This window comes from Prinia subflava, chromosome 11, assembly GCF_021018805.1.
Source record: "Prinia subflava isolate CZ2003 ecotype Zambia chromosome 11, Cam_Psub_1.2, whole genome shotgun sequence".
Classification (NCBI taxonomy): domain Eukaryota; kingdom Metazoa; phylum Chordata; class Aves; order Passeriformes; family Cisticolidae; genus Prinia; species Prinia subflava.
The window spans coordinates 19970230-19988879 of NC_086257.1; the positions used below are offsets into that span (position 1 = coordinate 19970230).

Consider the following 18650-nt stretch of genomic DNA (forward strand, 5'->3'; position numbering starts at 1 on the left):
CTATGGCTAGGAATAGTTTTCCTAAGCTCATGAGTTTTATTCATAGACACAAAATCAAGTGTGCATTTGCACAAACACACACACAGACACATATTTTCAAATTACAAACAGCCTGGAAGCTCCAGAACATGATTTTCATTGTCCTGGTTGTTTCATTGGGCATGGTTGGTATTTATACAAGAAATCACATGTAAGAACTCAGATGTATTTAATAACATCCTTTCTGCCACAATTGTGAGGTGTGAGTTTGAAGATAAATAAAACATTTATATTGTCTACATTATCCTTTTTTTTTTAAAAAAAAGGGAATATTCTTATACTGAGATCAGTTGTTTTCATGTGAGTGGTAAGTTTCCATCCAATAATTAATGAAGGTGTTGATTAGCACTGAATTTAGTGCTTCTGTACGAAAAATGTTGTTGGGAAAAGCTCATTCCAAGCTGGTTCTCCATTGACATGTAACACCTCTGGAAATTTATCATTTTATGTAAACTTGAAATCCCTGATTAATAACTATGCTAAACCACTGTTTTTAAAGTGATTTCCAGAGTATCATTGAAGATGTTACATAAAAGTCTGTGCTGCTATCTCTACAAAATAAACACGGAATTCCTTCAAAAGATTAAAAATTATTTTCATGACACAGAGATGTGATCTGTGAAAAAATAATTTGACTGGCATTAATTTCCCTCCTTCTAAATCCCATTTAAATCAATTATAACTCCATTTTAGCTGGAGTTATTATCAATATTAATCAATCTACAGTTACAAAGGTCATTGAAATTCTCCTTTTTGAAGTTGATTCAATGTTATCTCTCTTTTAGCTTCTGGAACACCCTTGGCCACCACATTTCAGAGCCTGCAGCTCATTTTAGCTAAGATACCCTGGATATCACTTTGGGTACTCGGGCTCTGTTGCCTTAAGGCATCTTGAGACTTTACAGTACAATTAATTCAAGCTTTTTCTTCATTTCCCTGACAGGATGCCCTAGCTCCTTAATAACCTCCAATTACAGATTTTGTGCATACTTAAAATTTTAATATTTACGTAGCAAGACAGAGAAAATTACCTATAGTCTCTTCTCCCATTTTTATGATTTCCTGTTAGTTAATCTGAAAAATGTCAGTCATATGGTAAAAACTAATCCAAAATTCACTTCCCTGGCTTGTCTGAGACACATCAGTTAATTTAAACCACCAAATTTCATATTAACTTTGGGGAAGATGCATCAGTTCTCTGAGTTGATATTCAGTGCACAAAGTGTGTAATTTTCTTTTGTGTATAATGATAGCTTTTGTTCAAAAGGTAAAAAGGTGACTGCAAAGAAGAATAAAGATCACCCATGGAAGAAAGGGAAAACAAACATTGCTCTTTAACTGTGGTGGCTCCAATAAATGATAAAAATATTCCAAATTGTTGTGATAGAAGCACTGTGACAGAAATCAAGCACAGATCACCCGAGTAAGTTTTAAAATCTTGTAGACTGGAAGCTGAAACACATCAGAGAAATTTATTTTTGCAGGAGTTGGATCAAATGATTGCCTGAAGCCCTGGTAAGTTTGGGTTTTGTGTCATCAAAGGTGCTTTACACATTCATTTGGATGTACATGCTACCTCATCACACTCCTACTGGGCATCTGTAAAATAAAATTCTCAACTCCTCTGTGTATTAAAAAAACCCCAAACAACCAAAAACCCAAAGAAACCCAAACCAAGCAAACTGCACTTTGTTTTTAATTTATAACAATGATCCATTAATCTACAGCGAGGAAAGATTTTATGTGATTGTTTTTGTCCCCCAGTTCTCAGAGCCCCAAAGAAATATTTACTCCAAAGTCAGCAGCCCTCCTAAACCTCCTTTTGCTTTCAAACTTGAAGCATTTAAAGTGTTAAAATAGAAGGCTCCAAAGCAGGTTTTGAAATCCCTTTCAGTGCTCTGTCAGGAGACAAAGGTTGGAGCTGTGTGACCTTTAGCTGCCGAAAGAAAGCTTTTTGCAAAACCTCCAAGAAAACTATTTCTTGCATTTTGGCTTTTCCTGACATCTGAGATTATCTGCTGTAAAATTTTCTCTGTTCTATTCAGTGAATTTCCATTCTGTGTGCACTTCAAGACAGGAGGAATACTGTGGGAATTGTGGCTCTTTGACTCAATAAATAAAAGCGCATCTCAACCACATTAGTAATTAACACCTCAGGAATAATTCGGAAAATACAGATTTTTTTCACATATATTCAATTGGCTTGAAATTGCTTTTGAAATTTCACATTCCCTGCTTATGGTGTACCAAAAATCTCCCTTGTAGCTCTGTTTAGTCTTTTTTTTACACTAGACAGGGCACCATCACCAGAATCTGCTTGTGGTAAATAGATGAAAAATAGATAAGCGAGGAAAACCTGAGAACAGTTCAAGTTTATGCTTGTGATTATTGAAATTATCATAGTTTTAAGTGGATTTGGAATGATTTTCCTCACACCTGGTTTCAAAGAATTCATCAAAGGAATACTAATTTCTTGCCAATAAATATGCCTAAGTTAAAATTTTAAGATTTATTTTTCTTTTGATGACTGACATTAACCAGGCAAGGTGTTTAGGGATTTCTTTTCTTTTTCCTTCCCAAATCTGAATATTTCTGATATAGGTATGCCTAAACAACAGACACAGAAATTCAATTAAAAACCTCAACGCAACCAAGATTTTGTTTCCCATTAAGAACTTGTTACTGCAACAACACTGAAATTAAGGAGGGGACAAATTTATGTAACAAAAATACATCAATCACCATAATTTTGAGTTGATTTTTAAACCTGAACCCTAGAAGACATGTGAGAGTCCTGCAAGCACAACAAGGGTCCATGTTGAAAGAGAACTCCAACCTCAAAATCTCTCAGCAAGTGCAGAATTCCAGACTCTTCCCTGCACCCACTGGGGCTCAACATTTTCAACTCAGTTACTGCCTCACCATTCTACAGAGGTACTTTTATTCTTCCTGGGGAAAACAGCTTAAAAAACACCCAAACCAAAGCAAAACACCCCAAAAGAACAACAAAAAACCCCATCCAAACCAAAAATGCCCCCAAAACCTCCACACCTTCCCAGGTTTGTACAAATCTCCAGTTCTCCCCACTCCTCTGACTGGTGTGATCTGCTCAGCAGTCTGTGGAACAGCTCACAGTTTTACAGCACGAGAGAAAGGTGCAGCATTTAAAAACAAACACTTGGTGCTTGTCCAAAGGACAATCAATCCCAGCTCCAGGGCACACGGAGACAGAGGGGCAGGAGTGGGTCAGAGAGCACCTGAAGCCTCCTCGAGAGGACGGGAGGTTCAGCAGGCTCAGAAAGGCCAGACTGATACTTTTGGCAAGGTTAAATACATGTGGCATTACTGAAAATAGGTCACCTTTTTATTTATAACAAACAAATGGTCTGCTTTTCACTACCCAGGTGCTTTTTTTTTTTTCCCCAACAAGGATCTGCAAGCTAAAGAGCAAATTGTGCTGCACAAGATTTTGATTCTTTTCTGTGACATGCAGAACTGAAGCCCATGGCTGCAGCTGCTGTGCACCAAACAACACTACACAGATGTAAGTCTCAATGCAGTTTATGCTAATTTCTCATCAGTTCTGATTTAAAGGTGCTTTCCTTCTTGCTTTCTGGTTATTTGGCTGATTTTTGCACGTGCATTTCTTTCCCATGGGCTGTTTGTGTAGCACAGCTTACACCTATTGAGTCAATTTAATTTCATCCAACATAGCTAATAATGATGAGAGAAACATCAAGAGAAACTTTTCAATTATTTGTGTTTATGTAGAAACTTTAAAATATCCAGAGCTCTCAATCTATCTTCTTTTGTAAGAACTAAAAGTTTACGTTTAAACTCTCTGCTTGAATTATTTTCTATTGCTAAGAAAACATCTTTCTATTATCATGAAAAAGTCAGTTCTGAAGGGAAATAATCAAGATGAAATTAAACAAAGGAATATTTAGACAGAAGTAAATTTTTCTAATACTGTAGTCTGGCTAAAGTGTCTGGAAGGGAAAAACAATTCCCTTACATAGTACAGCTCATTATATGAGACAATATTAACTAGATTGGACAACAGAAACTTTGAACCAAACCCCACTTTTGCAGCAGAAAAAGAATTACTTCTCTACTCCAATCCTACACTTAAAGGTAATAAAATGTTCCTATTTATTCAGTTTCATCCACAATGGCTATTAATGGCCATAATTTATGAAAATACACATCATTTATACCTCTGTTGGAAATCTTTGTAAGTACAGAGAAGGACATGGAAGCAGAAAGGTTGAGTCATCAGGAACAAAGAAATTGTACCAGGTCCCCAATAAGGTCACAGCTGGAAAACTGGTTCATTTCTACATTATGTCTTGCTAACAAACTCTTTTCTCCATGTTTAACAGCAATAGGATTTTCCTAACGTCAAAATATATGAGTAAGTTAAATTACTCACTGTCTGGATCAGCATTTATGTATTAAAATAATTCAGTTTGGAAAAAGAGTGAAAAAACACGTAACATCAGAAAAAGCAGCATTTTATCAAAAGGAAAATGTGGCTAGAAGATGCAAAAAACCCCTCCTGCAAATCAGATCCACCATAAAATACCCACAGCATAAACTTCTGATTCTCAAGAGATTTTCTTTTGTTCTCGACACAAATATAAAAAGTAACATCAGGAATCAAATCTAAGACTGAAAGTGATAATAGGGAAAAGACTGATAGCTCAGAGGAAAGCAATAGTTATAAGGCATAGAACAAGTCATTCAAATAATCATGTTTTTTCTTATTTACAACTACTGATATATGATACTAGGAGATCCACTATTAATGCTAACAGTATAAAAAATTAAGAAACACACAGAAGCTGGAAGAAGAGAATCAATGCTGACATTAATGTAAGATTTTTTTAAAAATCAAGAAATAATGACAGTAACATCTATGCAGAAGTTTATCTTGGTTTTACTTCATAAAGAAAAAAGACCTTTCTGTCAATAACACCACTTTTAAATGTAGAGATGTTTTATGCCTTTTACTCCATTAGTGGAAACAAATACTGATAAATAGCATGGAACAATACTTGGCACAGTCATTTTTAATGATCAACTCGTTCACCAACAGCTCTAAATCACTCTTTTCCTTGGGAGACAGGAGCAGTAAGTTTTGTTGGGCTCAGCAGTAACAGCAGACCTGGAGTCTGACGGTCACACAATCAGTTAAAAGACAACAGCAATGAATTTATGTTTCCTAATAACTTTTTTTTTTTTAATCTTAGTGACATGTCCATTATAGAAAAAATCATTAACGGCATTATTTACAGAGAATGAATCCCAGCCTTGAAGAAACCCAATTTACCAATGACACTCTGCCAACAAATGGTGATTCACCAACTGAGCAGGCGAATTAACCATCATTTTCCCTACAAAATAACAGTAGACAAAAATATAACTTGGCAGTACTTCCCTCTTGTTAATGTGGACACTAATTAGTTATATAAAAAAGATTTGAATTAAATATGTCAAGGTCTCAGAACTGTTTGAGTTCCTCTTTGCTTAATTAATCCAAATATTTAAATTAGCTTCTTCGAGTGATTTTGTGTTTCAACCAGAACCCCACAGACAGGCATATAAAATTATTATTTGCAGACTGCTTATGTAGCTGCCTTTTGAAACCTGCAACAAATATGAAGATATAATCCCTTAACAAAAACCACATTCTTTAAGAAATGTGGTCTCTGTTAATTAGCCAAGCACTTACTCTATTCTCTGACTGCCAGACCTCACATAGCAAACAAGTTATTAAGTTTCCTGATTCTTCTTTTTATTGTTCAGTTTAGAATATCCATACAAATGACATTTCAGCTAAAACTTCTTCCCCGTTTTTCCAGAAATTAAGGGAAAAAAATATTGTGGAAGCTGCATTGATTAGCAACTGTCCACAATTCTATTTTAGGAAAAAAAATCAGCATAGAAAGCAAACACTGTTGTGTGCACTGGCCCATCTTAGTTTGCTATTTCCCCACAGTTCTCTTTAAATTATGTTCCTTGCAGCATCCACAGAGCGCTCTGAACTTAGTGTGATTATTACTCAAGTTCTCTTTCACAGGACAAACTACAGCTTTTCATTGTTATCCCTGGAATCCTGACACTTACACTCTGTAGGCTTTTCTAACATGTATTAATTTTCCCCAGGAATACATTCTCCCTCTCTTTCACATACAACTTTAGCACTACAGTGAGCACTGAACAAAACTCAAAAAAAAAAAGGTGAGATTTCAGTCTCCCTTACTTCCAAACAATGTTACAACACTATTTAGCAGTAGAATGAAAAATAATGGATGACAGTTTCTTTTGTTGTGGTCTAAAAATGGAATTAAATTATGAGTTTTACCACTGAGGTAAAACAGTGGCAAAGGCACAGTGCAGGATCTTTCATGTATTCACACATTATGGAAAACTTCCATCTAACTAAACAAGACAGGTTCATCTATATTTTCATTTTAAAATGGACTGATGTCATTAATTCTAAATCCCTGTTTCACCTTCTTTTCTATATTCACAGCTCACACAAATTAAAATGATCCTTTTCACTCGTTGGAATTTTTAAGCTCTTCTTTGCAACCTGCTCCTGGGTAGCAAGAATCTCATGTGAACTGACTCACAATTTCTTCGAGATGAGATGAGCTCCAAAAAGTCACATCTCACCCCATTTGCAGTGTCATAACTTACAGGTAACCTGTAATTACATTGTCTTCCTGGCAAGTACTGGCAGTAATATCAATATTCTTTATCAGCAGATCAGTCTTCCAGAGAAAATCTTCTGGACACATGGAAATCGTGAGCACCCACGGGAACAAACGAGGACCTGTGCTGGGCTGTTCCATCACTGTCACCACATCTGACGTGAATTCAGAGATCTAGCAGAATTTGGAAGCAATAATTCCTATAACTCTTTTTAATGTCACAAACTGTGTGACAGTTGTATTAATTACGAATGATAATATCCTACAGAAAGGAAAGCTATACAGATAAAATAGTCACAGGTATTTTATCCTTTACTTTTTAGATGGGGCTTTAGGATAAACATGCAGAAGGGATGCACTCTCAAATTTAAAGATACAGAAGTGAGATGGAAGGTGTTCACTGGGACTTAAAAAAAAAAAAAAGACATTCTAGTCACATTTTATTAATTAACAGGTGCAAGGCAAGGCTGCTAAGAGGGGCTCCTTCCACACTGCTGAACAGAACACAACTGCTATTACAAGAATCAGAAAATATTATTTAATACCACAGCAATAAAGCAGAAGTTTGCTTCCTTTTCAAAACAGAGGGCTTGAATGTAATGCTCATACTAATAAGGCATTTATTAGGATGAAAGAATTGAGCCTTAATAAAGTGATAAATAGATAATAAAGAGACTGCTGCAAAGCTCCAGACAATTTAGTTTTCAGATCACTGCCATGTATTGTGTTGTGAGAAATAAAACGAGAAAAAACCAAATAGCTCAAGGACCTAATGTAATAAACTCACTCCCTTAAATGGCAAATACTTGTTTTAATGGAGATAGAACTGCCAACACCACTAGGTTAGCAAAAGGCTAGCAACTTTTCAGGACAGTATTTCTTGCAAATACAACAGCTAAAACTGATAATAAAATTTGAATTGACATCTCCATAACACCTGGAGGGTCACATATATAATATTATAAATAATTTTCCACAAATGGAAGCCTTTTTTTTTCTCTGAAATGATGTTGCATCACATTTTTCATAATACTTTCACAGAATAAATCAGATTCTTTCCACGAGGAAATTACCACTTAAACACTGAACAGAAGAAGTGGTTAAGACATTGCTAAGAAGCAATTTACTGATATCATTTTACTAACTTAGGTGAACAATTGCCAAGCCAGATCAGTCTTAAACTGCATTTAATCCAAGATTCAGCTTTGAGGAGTGTTTATTACCAAATGCTTCAGAGGCAAGTCAAAGAAACATCAGAATAAGTATTCATTTGGCAAACTTACAGCAAAAACATCTAAAAAGCATAATTTATGAAAGCGAAATTGAACTCCACTTTATGCATATCACTCCAAACTGGTTTTGTCATTTAGAGTGTGCCTTACACTCTTTTCCATTCATGTAAAATATTGTAATAAATTCAGACACCTCAGGAAAGCAATAGGGTCATTAGTTTAGGGCCTCCGTGCCCTTACACCAATGCTCCTGTGGAATATTCTGACTGAGCCTGACACGCTCACTTCAGACAGGATTTATCATGGCAGGAGCAGCACTCTCCCTGTGTGTCATGTTACATCTGCTAAATAACCAGGTTTAAATGCAAATGGAGAAACAGTCTGCAAAGACCTGATTAGGAGGAGAAAAATGTGCTCTGTGCTGAAGAATAACAAATATGTTACTTTAAAGCCTGCAAAAGGTAAAAAAGCTGTAGGGCACGCAAGCATGGTCAGGCTTTGTCTAACAAACAGGTGAAACAAGTTATCCCTTCCAGTATCTTAAGCTATTATTTTTTAAAATAAAATTTAACCTGCTCACTTAAAAAAAAAACAAACCAAAAAATCCCCCTGAAACCCCCCAAACAAAAAAACAAACCCACAAAAAACCCCAACAAAAAATAGTTCATGTGTATTTGTGAGGTTAAAATTCTTCAACAAAAAAACCACCTATTGCTGTCTAAAGTAACTGATCTTAAGCAGGTTAACTATGTAACCTCATAAAACAGATGTGAAAACCAAATATTTTATTTCTAACCTCTGCTGCCAGCTGCTGAAGAGAAGGGGATGCAACAGGGTGTAAAGTTGAGTTGCCTGTGACTGGGTTGTGGAGGCTAACATAGGCCACAGCATTCCTGTGAAGAACACTCCTGAGATCCTGCAACACAAGCAGAAAAATGGTTACTACTATGCATCATTAGAATTAGGGATGGTCTTGTTTTTTTGGTTGCTTGTAGGGGAAAAACTGCACCCTACATCTCCATCCTCTGTGATTCCCCAAGTATCAGTTAACTCCTGCTTCTTACAATATGCTCTTATGAACTTCAGAGGGTTTCTTAGTGCTGTTTCTCTATAGAGGAGGAGTTATTATTGCATTTCACACATCATCTAAAGAAAATGCAAACAGGTCTGGGAGGAATTAAACATCACTACACTTGTAAGGCCAACAATGAAAACATCACACACTGAGAAACAACATGATGGCATTGCAAACTTATGCCTGACAGAAGACAAACTTCAACAGCAATCATTATCAACAGTTAAATGGATTCACATATTTAGACACCAAATTCAGATTAGAATTGCATAACTTTCCCAGTGTTTTCATTTTATTATTTTTTAGACTATAAAAATAGCATGTACAAACTGTTCCAATTATCTCTTTTTTAAAAGGATCCCCTTTGCCTTCTCAGTAATGAGTTCCTCTTTGCATGAAGTGGCTCTTTATACTGAACAGAAGGGGTGTAACACAATTACATCTGATGCAAAGCTGACTTGAAGTGGAACTAAACAAATTTTGCTTCCAGCCTGGATCTTTTCAATTTGATTTTTTCACCCCCTCTTGTTTCTGAAGAATAATCGTGTTGGAAGTATGAAATTTCAATGAGGGCTGGCTGCTTCTTACACTGGGTAAAAAGCAATTAACTCTTTATTTTATCTACTGTTTTAATTCATTGAACCATTAGAGTTGGAAAAGCAGCCATGAAATTCTCTGCCTAAAGGAGCAGCAACTCCTTTAATTTATGACCTGAAGTCTCTTTTAGGCATGCATGGTCATCAATAATTTTTGAGGTAATTTCTCTCAACCAGCTGATTCCCATTCTGTTGAAAGTAAGAGCCCAAGGAATTGTCTCTTTCAGATTGTATCCAAGTCCTCAGCACAAATCTGTGAGAAGAGAATTAGTATGGAGACTCTGCAAGGTTTATTTAATTAATGTAAACCATAGCATGGTTCTCTTCTTTTTCTCTTGATTTACTTCTCCCCACACTAACCCTATCAATGGAAAATTGGTGAAAAATTTCACCTTCTCAAGAAGGTGAAAAAGCTCTCTAAGCTCTTTCTGTGCCTATTTTTTTTCTAGTTTTTGAGGTTTTCCTCCCTCTGCCAGACCCTGTGCTGAATTAGGGAGGGAAATCAGCTCCCAGAGGTGCTGCACACGCAGCCTCCACAGCCATGGCAACATCCCCAGGAATGGCCTCAGTCGATGTTTTCCCTGGATTTGCTGTGCAGGACACGAATGAACACAGACAGGCCTCAGAGACCAGCTAATGAGCCACAATTTCCACGTGGCAGTTTCACACTGAGCCACAATTTCCATGTGGTAATCCCATAGTGAGCCACAATTTCCACATGGCAGTCTCACACTGAGCCACAATTTCTATGTGGCAATCCCATAGTGAGCCACAATTTCCACGTGGCAGTCTCACAGTGAGCCACAATTTCTATGTAGTAATCTCATGGTGAGCCACAATTTCCACGTGGCAATCACAGTGAGGCACAATCTCCACGTGGCAATCACACTGAGCCACAATTTCTATGTAGTAATCTCACACTGAGCCACAATTTCTATGTAGTAATCTCACACTGAGCCACAATTTCCACGTGGCAATCACACTGAGCCACAATTTCCATGTGGCCGTCTCACACTGAGCCACAATTTCCATGTGGCAGTCTCACACTGAGCCACAATTTCCATGTGGCCGTCTCACACTGAGCCACAATCTCCACGTGGCAGTCTCCCACTGCTCCAGGCTTTCAGCAGAAGGGTGCTGGTGGCACTGGGTCCTCCCCAGGCAGCCCTACCTCAGCCCACTCGTAGGAGCCCAGGTTGCCCCAGGCTGTTCCTCCCCAGGAGCAGAAGAGCAGGGTCCTGTCAGGTCTCCAGCCCCTCTTCACCTTTGGCATCAGGGCCTGGAGCAGGGCTGTGAGGACAGCAGAGCTGCTGGCCCAGCCCTGCCCACCAAAACCCCTCAGGCTGCTGTGGTGGCTACCAACGATGATGTATCTGTCTGAAATGAGGAATACAAAAAAACCAGATAAAAAACCCCCACCTTTTTTTTCTGAATTAAAAGAATTTCCAAACAACCCTAAAAATCAACTCTATTAGTAGTGTGTAACGTCATTAATGCAACACAAAGCTGTCAACAAAAATGTACATGATGACATGCAAGACAATCATACAATGATTATACATAAAACTGTGAGTACTACTTAAAAATGAACTAGTAAATAAATATATGTATACAGTTTCCTAAATTAATCCCCATGCCCTTGCCTTCTTGTTTGCTTATTGCTCTCCTTGTAGATCTGATACTGACCATTTTTACAGCCAGGACTAGGTCATACAGGCAATCATGCTCATAGTAGAGTGTTTTGAAAAAAACCCAAAATAATAAGCAGGAAATGATAGGAAATGATCTTCAATACACATCAGCATCCAAAAAACAAAAACAAAAAACCAAACCAAAACAACAACAACCAAAAAAAAAAAAAAAAAAGAAAACAAAAGGTGTGGCAGTACAATGGAAAACTTAAAATACACAAAGTATTAGTACTCCCTCACCTGGAAAACTGTGTTCAGTGCTCACCACCCTATCTCAAAAAAGACATGGCAGAAACAGCAGTGGAGCAGCTGGCAAGCAGATTAGAGATCAGGACTTAGCCTTCCCTGGAAGGAAACATTAAAATACCTGGACTGCAGGTTTAGAGAGGAGACATGACAGAGGGACAGAGATAATGAATGATACAGAAATGGTAAGTCACACCTAGCAGCTGTGTTCATGCTGGAAGAAAGCATTTTATAGAATGAAAAGCAAGAAGTTTCAACCTGAAATAGAGAATATGCCTCTGGTTACTCACAAAAAACCAAAAAACGTAACCTCCAAAAAAACCTCCAAACACATTTTTTTCCAGAGAAATAAAATTAAATCTTCATCTCCCAAGGCATTATATATAACCCTAATACCACTCACAAGGGAAAACAACTCCTTATTTTACTCCAGAAGGGATGATGTGTTATGAAATGACATGACTGACTGGTGTGACTGAGGCCTGTCAAGAAGCTGAAGCAGAGTTACTCTGAATGAGCTGTTAAACTATCAGACCTTGTGTGTGAGATGAATTCACAACCCTCTTTGAAGGATTGTTCACTGGTGCTGCTCTGATATTTTGTAAAGTCTTCTGGCTCAGATCTAGACCTTTAAAGGTGTTTTTTCCCTATTTCAGGATACCAATAGACAACAGAAGAAAAGTCATCAACAGTGAAGAACAGTGATGCCAGATCCACAACAACCCCTGAGTGTCATTTGGGTTCCAAAAAGTGCAGAAGTTTTCTTTTTCTTTCTTTATCCAAGTGAACTCATTCATTTGCTGTCAGCTGATCACAATACAGCAACAGACAGTTGCCCACATTTTGTATTTGCTTGTAAAATTAAATTATCTACTTGGTATATTTTGCAGTGACTGCTGTCTGGAAACAATATTAATGGAACACTTTGATTATAAAAGTATTCTCTATCAAACTGGAGTTTTACCAGCATTGTTAAACAAAATATCTGAACATGTTGTTTAATAAGGAAGCATTTTAATGAGAAATGCTTTACAAAGAGAGGATCTGTTATGTACCTAAACCACAATATTTTCAATCAACTGCTTGGGTGAATGTAGGTATGGGAACAAGAATTTCTTTCTAAAAACAGACATGCCAAATGTCAATTTAGACTTCGATAATAATTTAATCTTACAAAGTGAAATATAAATCACATCATTTTGCAACTTGTGCATTGCACCATGAGAGGCTTAATTATAGGTTGCTCTGACAATGAAAAAACCATAAGATTTTCAACTCATTTAATGACAGGAATTAAGAAGCAAAATGAATGGCCTTACGTGTCTCTAGGTCATTAAAGGAAGTGCCACTAGCACAGGGGGATCAGACAGGATCAGTGCCTGCCTGTGTGGTAATTTCTGTTTAGTCTGTGAACACACTATGTGAGAGGAGGGAGACCTTATTAAAATAATGCAGGGTATTTTGATGAAGAAGGGGCCACAAGCATCAACTTGCCAGCTGAATGAGCAGGGGCAAAACATAACAGCTGGTGCCTCCTTTGGAATTCTTCATCTTTGCCCATCTCTCCCTCAAACAGAGGCAATACCCTAAAGCAAATGACCACAGGAAAGGCATAGGAGAAAGGATGGTCATGCTTGCAGAGGCAGCAGCTGTCCTTTCTCAGAATCACATGGCAAAAAAAATAAAAAAAGAGAATGAGAAAAAAATATCCATCAGATACCCTTGAAGGTGGTAAGACAGGATAGTGTTCAGGTTAGTGATGGGCTGGACAATGGGGATTTATGATTACAGAGAGTCTCTTTATCCTGTCTTTTCCTGTTATACATCCCATCCTCAACCATGTCCAATAGAGCTATAAAATCAGTGTTACGTTTTTTGGGTTTTAAAATGCTATCAACTATCACATTTCATCTACTCCTAAATATTTTAACATCTTAGTAACACCTCAGAAGCTTGTTCTTACTCCTCAGATCAAATGCCAGCTAAGGTCACCACTACAGAGATGTGCTTTTCTGTACGTGTATGTTAGGTGGTCTTCAAGCAAAAAGAAATAAATCCCACCCTTGGTGATGCTCTGCAGTCTTTCATTAAGCCCTAAAGATAAATTTTGCCCTCTTTCTGCACTTCTGTGAACATAAAGGTGAATATTTCAGGTATATGAAACGAGCAAAACCCCATCAAAATGACAGAGAATCAATGCCATGAAAATAGCAAGATTCAAAGCAGTTGAGGAGGAACAAGTGTAGTGTCAACCAGGAAGAGCAGAGAAAGAAACAAAGGTTTAACACTGATGCTGTACAAAATATTACAGTGCATTAGACATTTAACTTGTGCCTATACTAAAAGACAGTTGTTATGGGTCTTGTTGAGCCAGAAATTCACGGGACAAACTGTTGTCGTCTGGGTACTGCTACTGACTTCACTTATTTATATATCCTTAGATTCCTAAAGTTCAGAATATATTGGCAAACCTCCAAAAAGCAGTTTCTGATTAAAAAGATAATAATAAGATGAATGGTTCAGGTATAGAGAAGACAGAAAACTTGTTAAACAGAAACTGAAGCACGCTTCTGATTTTTTTTCTTGCCTCTGTTTCACAAGTCAGAAGACAGAATGTCTAAACATGGCAGTTTCTGCCTTTCCAACTCCATGACAGCTATTTGCAAAACATTAATAACAGCAGACTGGTAACTTCAAATTCATGAAGGAAATTAAATCCTTCACAGAAATTAAGTTCACTTTGCTAATTTTTTCCTCTGTTGCTTTAAACAAATAAACAGTCTGGTGAGAAATATACAATTCTGCATGCACAAATCTGAGTCATTATCTCACCAACAGGAATAAAATTTTCTCCACCTCCTTCATTCCATGACTTACGGAAGAAGTATTCATTAAGTATGAAATGACTGGCCCACCTCCTAAGAGGCTGTAAATAAATTTCCATTCTTTCTTCATAAACTAATAAAAAAGTATTAAGGCAAGCGTGATGATGTTTTGATGATCATCTGCTCACTAGGAATTGTTTGCACTATTTAAGTAACCAGCAACAGCATTCATTCATTTGCAGAAACCTTTCACCTTTTAAGTAAATTCACTAACAAAATAATCTCAAAATGATTTTATGATATCCTGATGATGACATTATTTATGTAAAGCATCACAGCACAGAGGGGGGTTGTGCTTTATGTCCCAGCTGAACTTAAGAGTCCTATTCTTCAATCATCAGACATAGAGAACAGTAATTATTATTCATAGAATTGTATAAAACTAGCTTAAGGCATGATTGAGACACAAAAGAAGGCTGCAGCAAGTGTTAAAACCATATTAAAATTAAAAGCATAACACAGTTACGTGGTACAAACTACTGATAGTCCTGGTGGTCCACGTGCAACACCTGCTGCTTGTGCAAAAATATGCTTTTTGTAACTACAATATCCCCTTCAGCTCATTCACTGTTTAACCCTCATATTCTGCCTTGTCATAATTCACAAAATGAGGACAGGAAAGTCTTATTCTTTCCTCTGTATTTGTGAATTATCTGGCAAAACAGGATCCTGATCCCAGCTATGACTCCAGCCATTGTGAAACAAATAATCAGTACAGATGACAAAGGGACACTTACCAGGAAATACAGCTCCTTTCAGATAACCAATGACATTAGAAATTGTCTTGTAAGTTGTGACAGACTGAATGTTCAGACTGATTATTTTTTTGCCTGTTAAAAGATGAATAAGAGAGAAAATGTTAAACTTATTTACCCAGCCAAGAAATGTATAAGCTGAAGATATAAATTCCACACACATTAAAAAAAATTAAAATGAGATGGTTTAAAAAATAAACAACCTGAATAGGAACCACAGATTAAAACATGAACTATGACATTATTTTCTTTGTCCCATTTTAGCAGCATGATTCAAAGATGGAATCTCAAAAGAGATCTCAACTCCTTGAGTTAAAAGATCATTGAATTCACTCAATAAATGCTGCCAGAATACAACAGAAGAAAAAAATTAAAACACTAAGATTTACATAACTCTGTGATAGCAAAATTCGCCTTCATCTTTATAGGTTTTTCTCACCTAATCCTTCACCTAGATCAATCTATCAATAACATTCTCAAAATTATACCTGGTTTATATTACATTTTCTTCTGGAGAAAAGCCCCTGTGCTAAATCAGACAGGAACAGTCAGACCTCCCCCAGCTTTGCCAGCACAGCCTTTGGTGATGCTCTTGTGAACATGTGTCAGAACAAGACAGGGTTTTTGGCTAAGCTGGCATCAGATGAGGAAATGGTGCAAATACAAAGGCAGAACAATTTCAAAAGCTGCTAAAATATAAGGAACCTGCCAGTACTGCCATGCCAGTTGAGACTGTAGCACAGAATAAAGCCAGAGTAGAGCAAATATCTGAGATTAAAGATATTAAAAGAAGGTGGGACACAGGAACACCCGAGTTGCTGCAGTTTGTGACAGTGGAAACAACCAGCCATGTTGACACCTTCCAAATGTTTCACTTGCATGATAACAGACTCTGTTAACATCCAGCTCATCTGAAAGGGTGTAACTTCTATCCAAGAGAAACGAAAATGTCTTAAACTGGTTAAAATCAAAAAGTAGCATTTGTCTGACAAGAACCAGTGCCTGACCCCAGACCTGCAGGAGATTCCACTCATGAATGTTCCACCAAAATTAAAACACTCCACGGATCATTTTGCTCTCTGTCCCAGGCTATTATCCCACCACGGATCTATTTCTAACAATTTCTTCCCAGGCTTTGTTTCCTGAGATGCACAGAATATGGGAGTGGGGAGTTTAATGCAACACACGAAACAAAAATAACACATCATTACTGTCCTTCAGGGTTCATTTGCTGGTAAATTTACATTAAAATTTTCTTAAAATAAAATACAATATATTTTAATTTACTAGTCTTCATTGGTATTTAAACAAAGCAAGCCAACGGCTAGTGTTTGTTTAAAAATTAATTAGCAACAGTTATTCTATTTTTTATTCAGACAAAATATGTTATCAACAGATGTGTCTCCTCTACGAAAATTCTCGTTTTGCTTGAACAAAGCAGTAAGAAAAATGCAAGCCAAGCAGTTAATTAAAAATAAACTCTGGCACATGACTTTGCAGCAATCAATCACAGCATGTTAATATTTTGATTTGTCATGTAATTAACTTTGCTTTTCTGATGTAAGTCACTGTAAGATTTATTAATGCCATGTACATGAATCATGTTTGTTCAATAAATTCACAGATATCATTTTAGAATTTAAAAAAATATTTCATTAAAAAAATATTCCAAAGGATTCCAAAAAGGTCTTTTAAAACAAATGAAAACAGCTCAAGCCATCTATGTTGATTAAGCAGCTAAAATTTAATCTAAACTATGCAAGTTACTTCTTGCTGCTGTTTCTCACCTACAACCATTCAAGAGCCAATTTACTCTTCTTAAAAGAGTTTTTAAAGTCAAAACTGATTTCCTTTCCTTTTCCTACAACACTTCAGATGTTTTTTCCTTAAGGCCCCTTTTCAGACAAAAAGAAAATAAATCCTTTTGAAGACAACTGACTTCACTGTTTTTCTTTAATCAACATCAGCTATCCAGTCTACAACTGACAATAATGACACAGAAAATTAACTTCTGGCAATACCCACACCCTAAAATCAGACACTTGAGTTAATAGTCATGTAACACAGTAGTCAGCTTAAAGTGACTTAGGCTTAAAGGCTTAGAACACCAGATGAAAAGGCTGAAACTACTCTTTGGAGTATACAGCAGAAGCAAAATTTAATCCCCTCTAAACAGTTCTGACAACAAACCTCTTGTCTTAATGCTTTATTTTAAGGATCTTGACAACTTCCTTTTTTTTTTTTTTTCTATATTCTCTGGAAAGCTATGAGGAGACTTTACCTTACCATTATTCAGGATACACTGCCTTTATGTAAGCTAAAAGCTACTTCAGGGATAGAGGAGCACAAACATATGTACTGGGGGTTTTTTATTATTTATTTATTTTCTGACCTGGAATTTTTAAATTGTCTCATACCAAATGACTACCTTCTCCTCTCACATTTACATAATTATTTTTAGAAATCCATGGCTATTTTCCCTCTCATTTGATTGACAATTTTAGTACTTCAGATGTGAAACACCTTCTGTTTGCAGTAGTTAAGTTAAAAGAACACGAGTTAGGCTCATTTCTTGTTTCTTGTGATACTATAAAACTGCATATGCAAAAATCAATGCTGAATCTATGCAATGTACAGTATTGTTGAGGTATAAAACTATGTGCACAAGAATATGTCAGAACTCCTAGACAGATGTCCTTGTAAGGAAAAGCTTTCATTTTTTTTGTGTATAAACAATACAATATCTAAATCTGATATCCCTAAAATTTTACCCTTACAGAGTTCTATTTGATTAATCAACTGTGTTGCCTACTGATAACTTATTCCCCTTTTTGAACAAATATTCATAGATCTTGAGTCCCCAAGCCCAATCTTAGAATGAAGAGTATAAAGTACAAACTCCTGGGTATCTGATCATCTTTTTTTTGACCTAAAATGAGGAATCCAGAAATAAAACTCTTCAGATGAAGAGGTTTTGAAATAAAAAATGCCTAGAATAAAGTCCTTTAAGGAGACTCTAAACGAGGATGGCCTAATGTGATACTGAATAAATGTGTCACAGTCAACATCAAAGAGAGTTGAAAATGCTTCAGATGGTACAGCTGAATTTCATAACCTCACACTACTTTCATTCTTTACCTGCTTTATAGCGATCAAAAGCAAAGCATCACACAGGAAAACACTGCCACAGAACAGAATTCTGAAAAAATATCTTTATCATTTACAATTCTGGTAGAAAAACTCTAGAGGCTTCAAGTGGGAGTAGAAGGAAGATACATAAAAAATGCTTCACACTGTTCATGCTTAATTCTTCACATGAACTTTTGTTTAAAAAAGAACGAGAATTTAAAGTGATCATGAAAAGAAAATCTGAGAGTATTGGTATAAATGTCTGTAAGTTTTCATGTACATG

The 18650-nt window shown here is 36.5% G+C and overlaps 1 protein-coding gene across 6 annotated transcripts in view; it reads right to left on the minus strand.

The window, feature by feature from the left end:
* The window catches only part of NAALADL2 (N-acetylated alpha-linked acidic dipeptidase like 2), a 417141-nt gene that overhangs the window by 83143 nt on the left and 315348 nt on the right, over positions 1-18650 (minus strand). For all 6 annotated transcript variants that reach the window (XM_063408209.1, XM_063408206.1, XM_063408207.1 and 3 more), the window contains 3 exons: positions 15221-15313; positions 10833-11038; positions 8787-8906 (listed from right to left, as the gene is read on the minus strand). In XM_063408209.1, coding sequence (XP_063264279.1) covers positions 8787-8906; positions 10833-11038; positions 15221-15313 — 419 coding nt within the window. The remainder of the gene's footprint in view (positions 1-8786; positions 8907-10832; positions 11039-15220; positions 15314-18650) is intronic.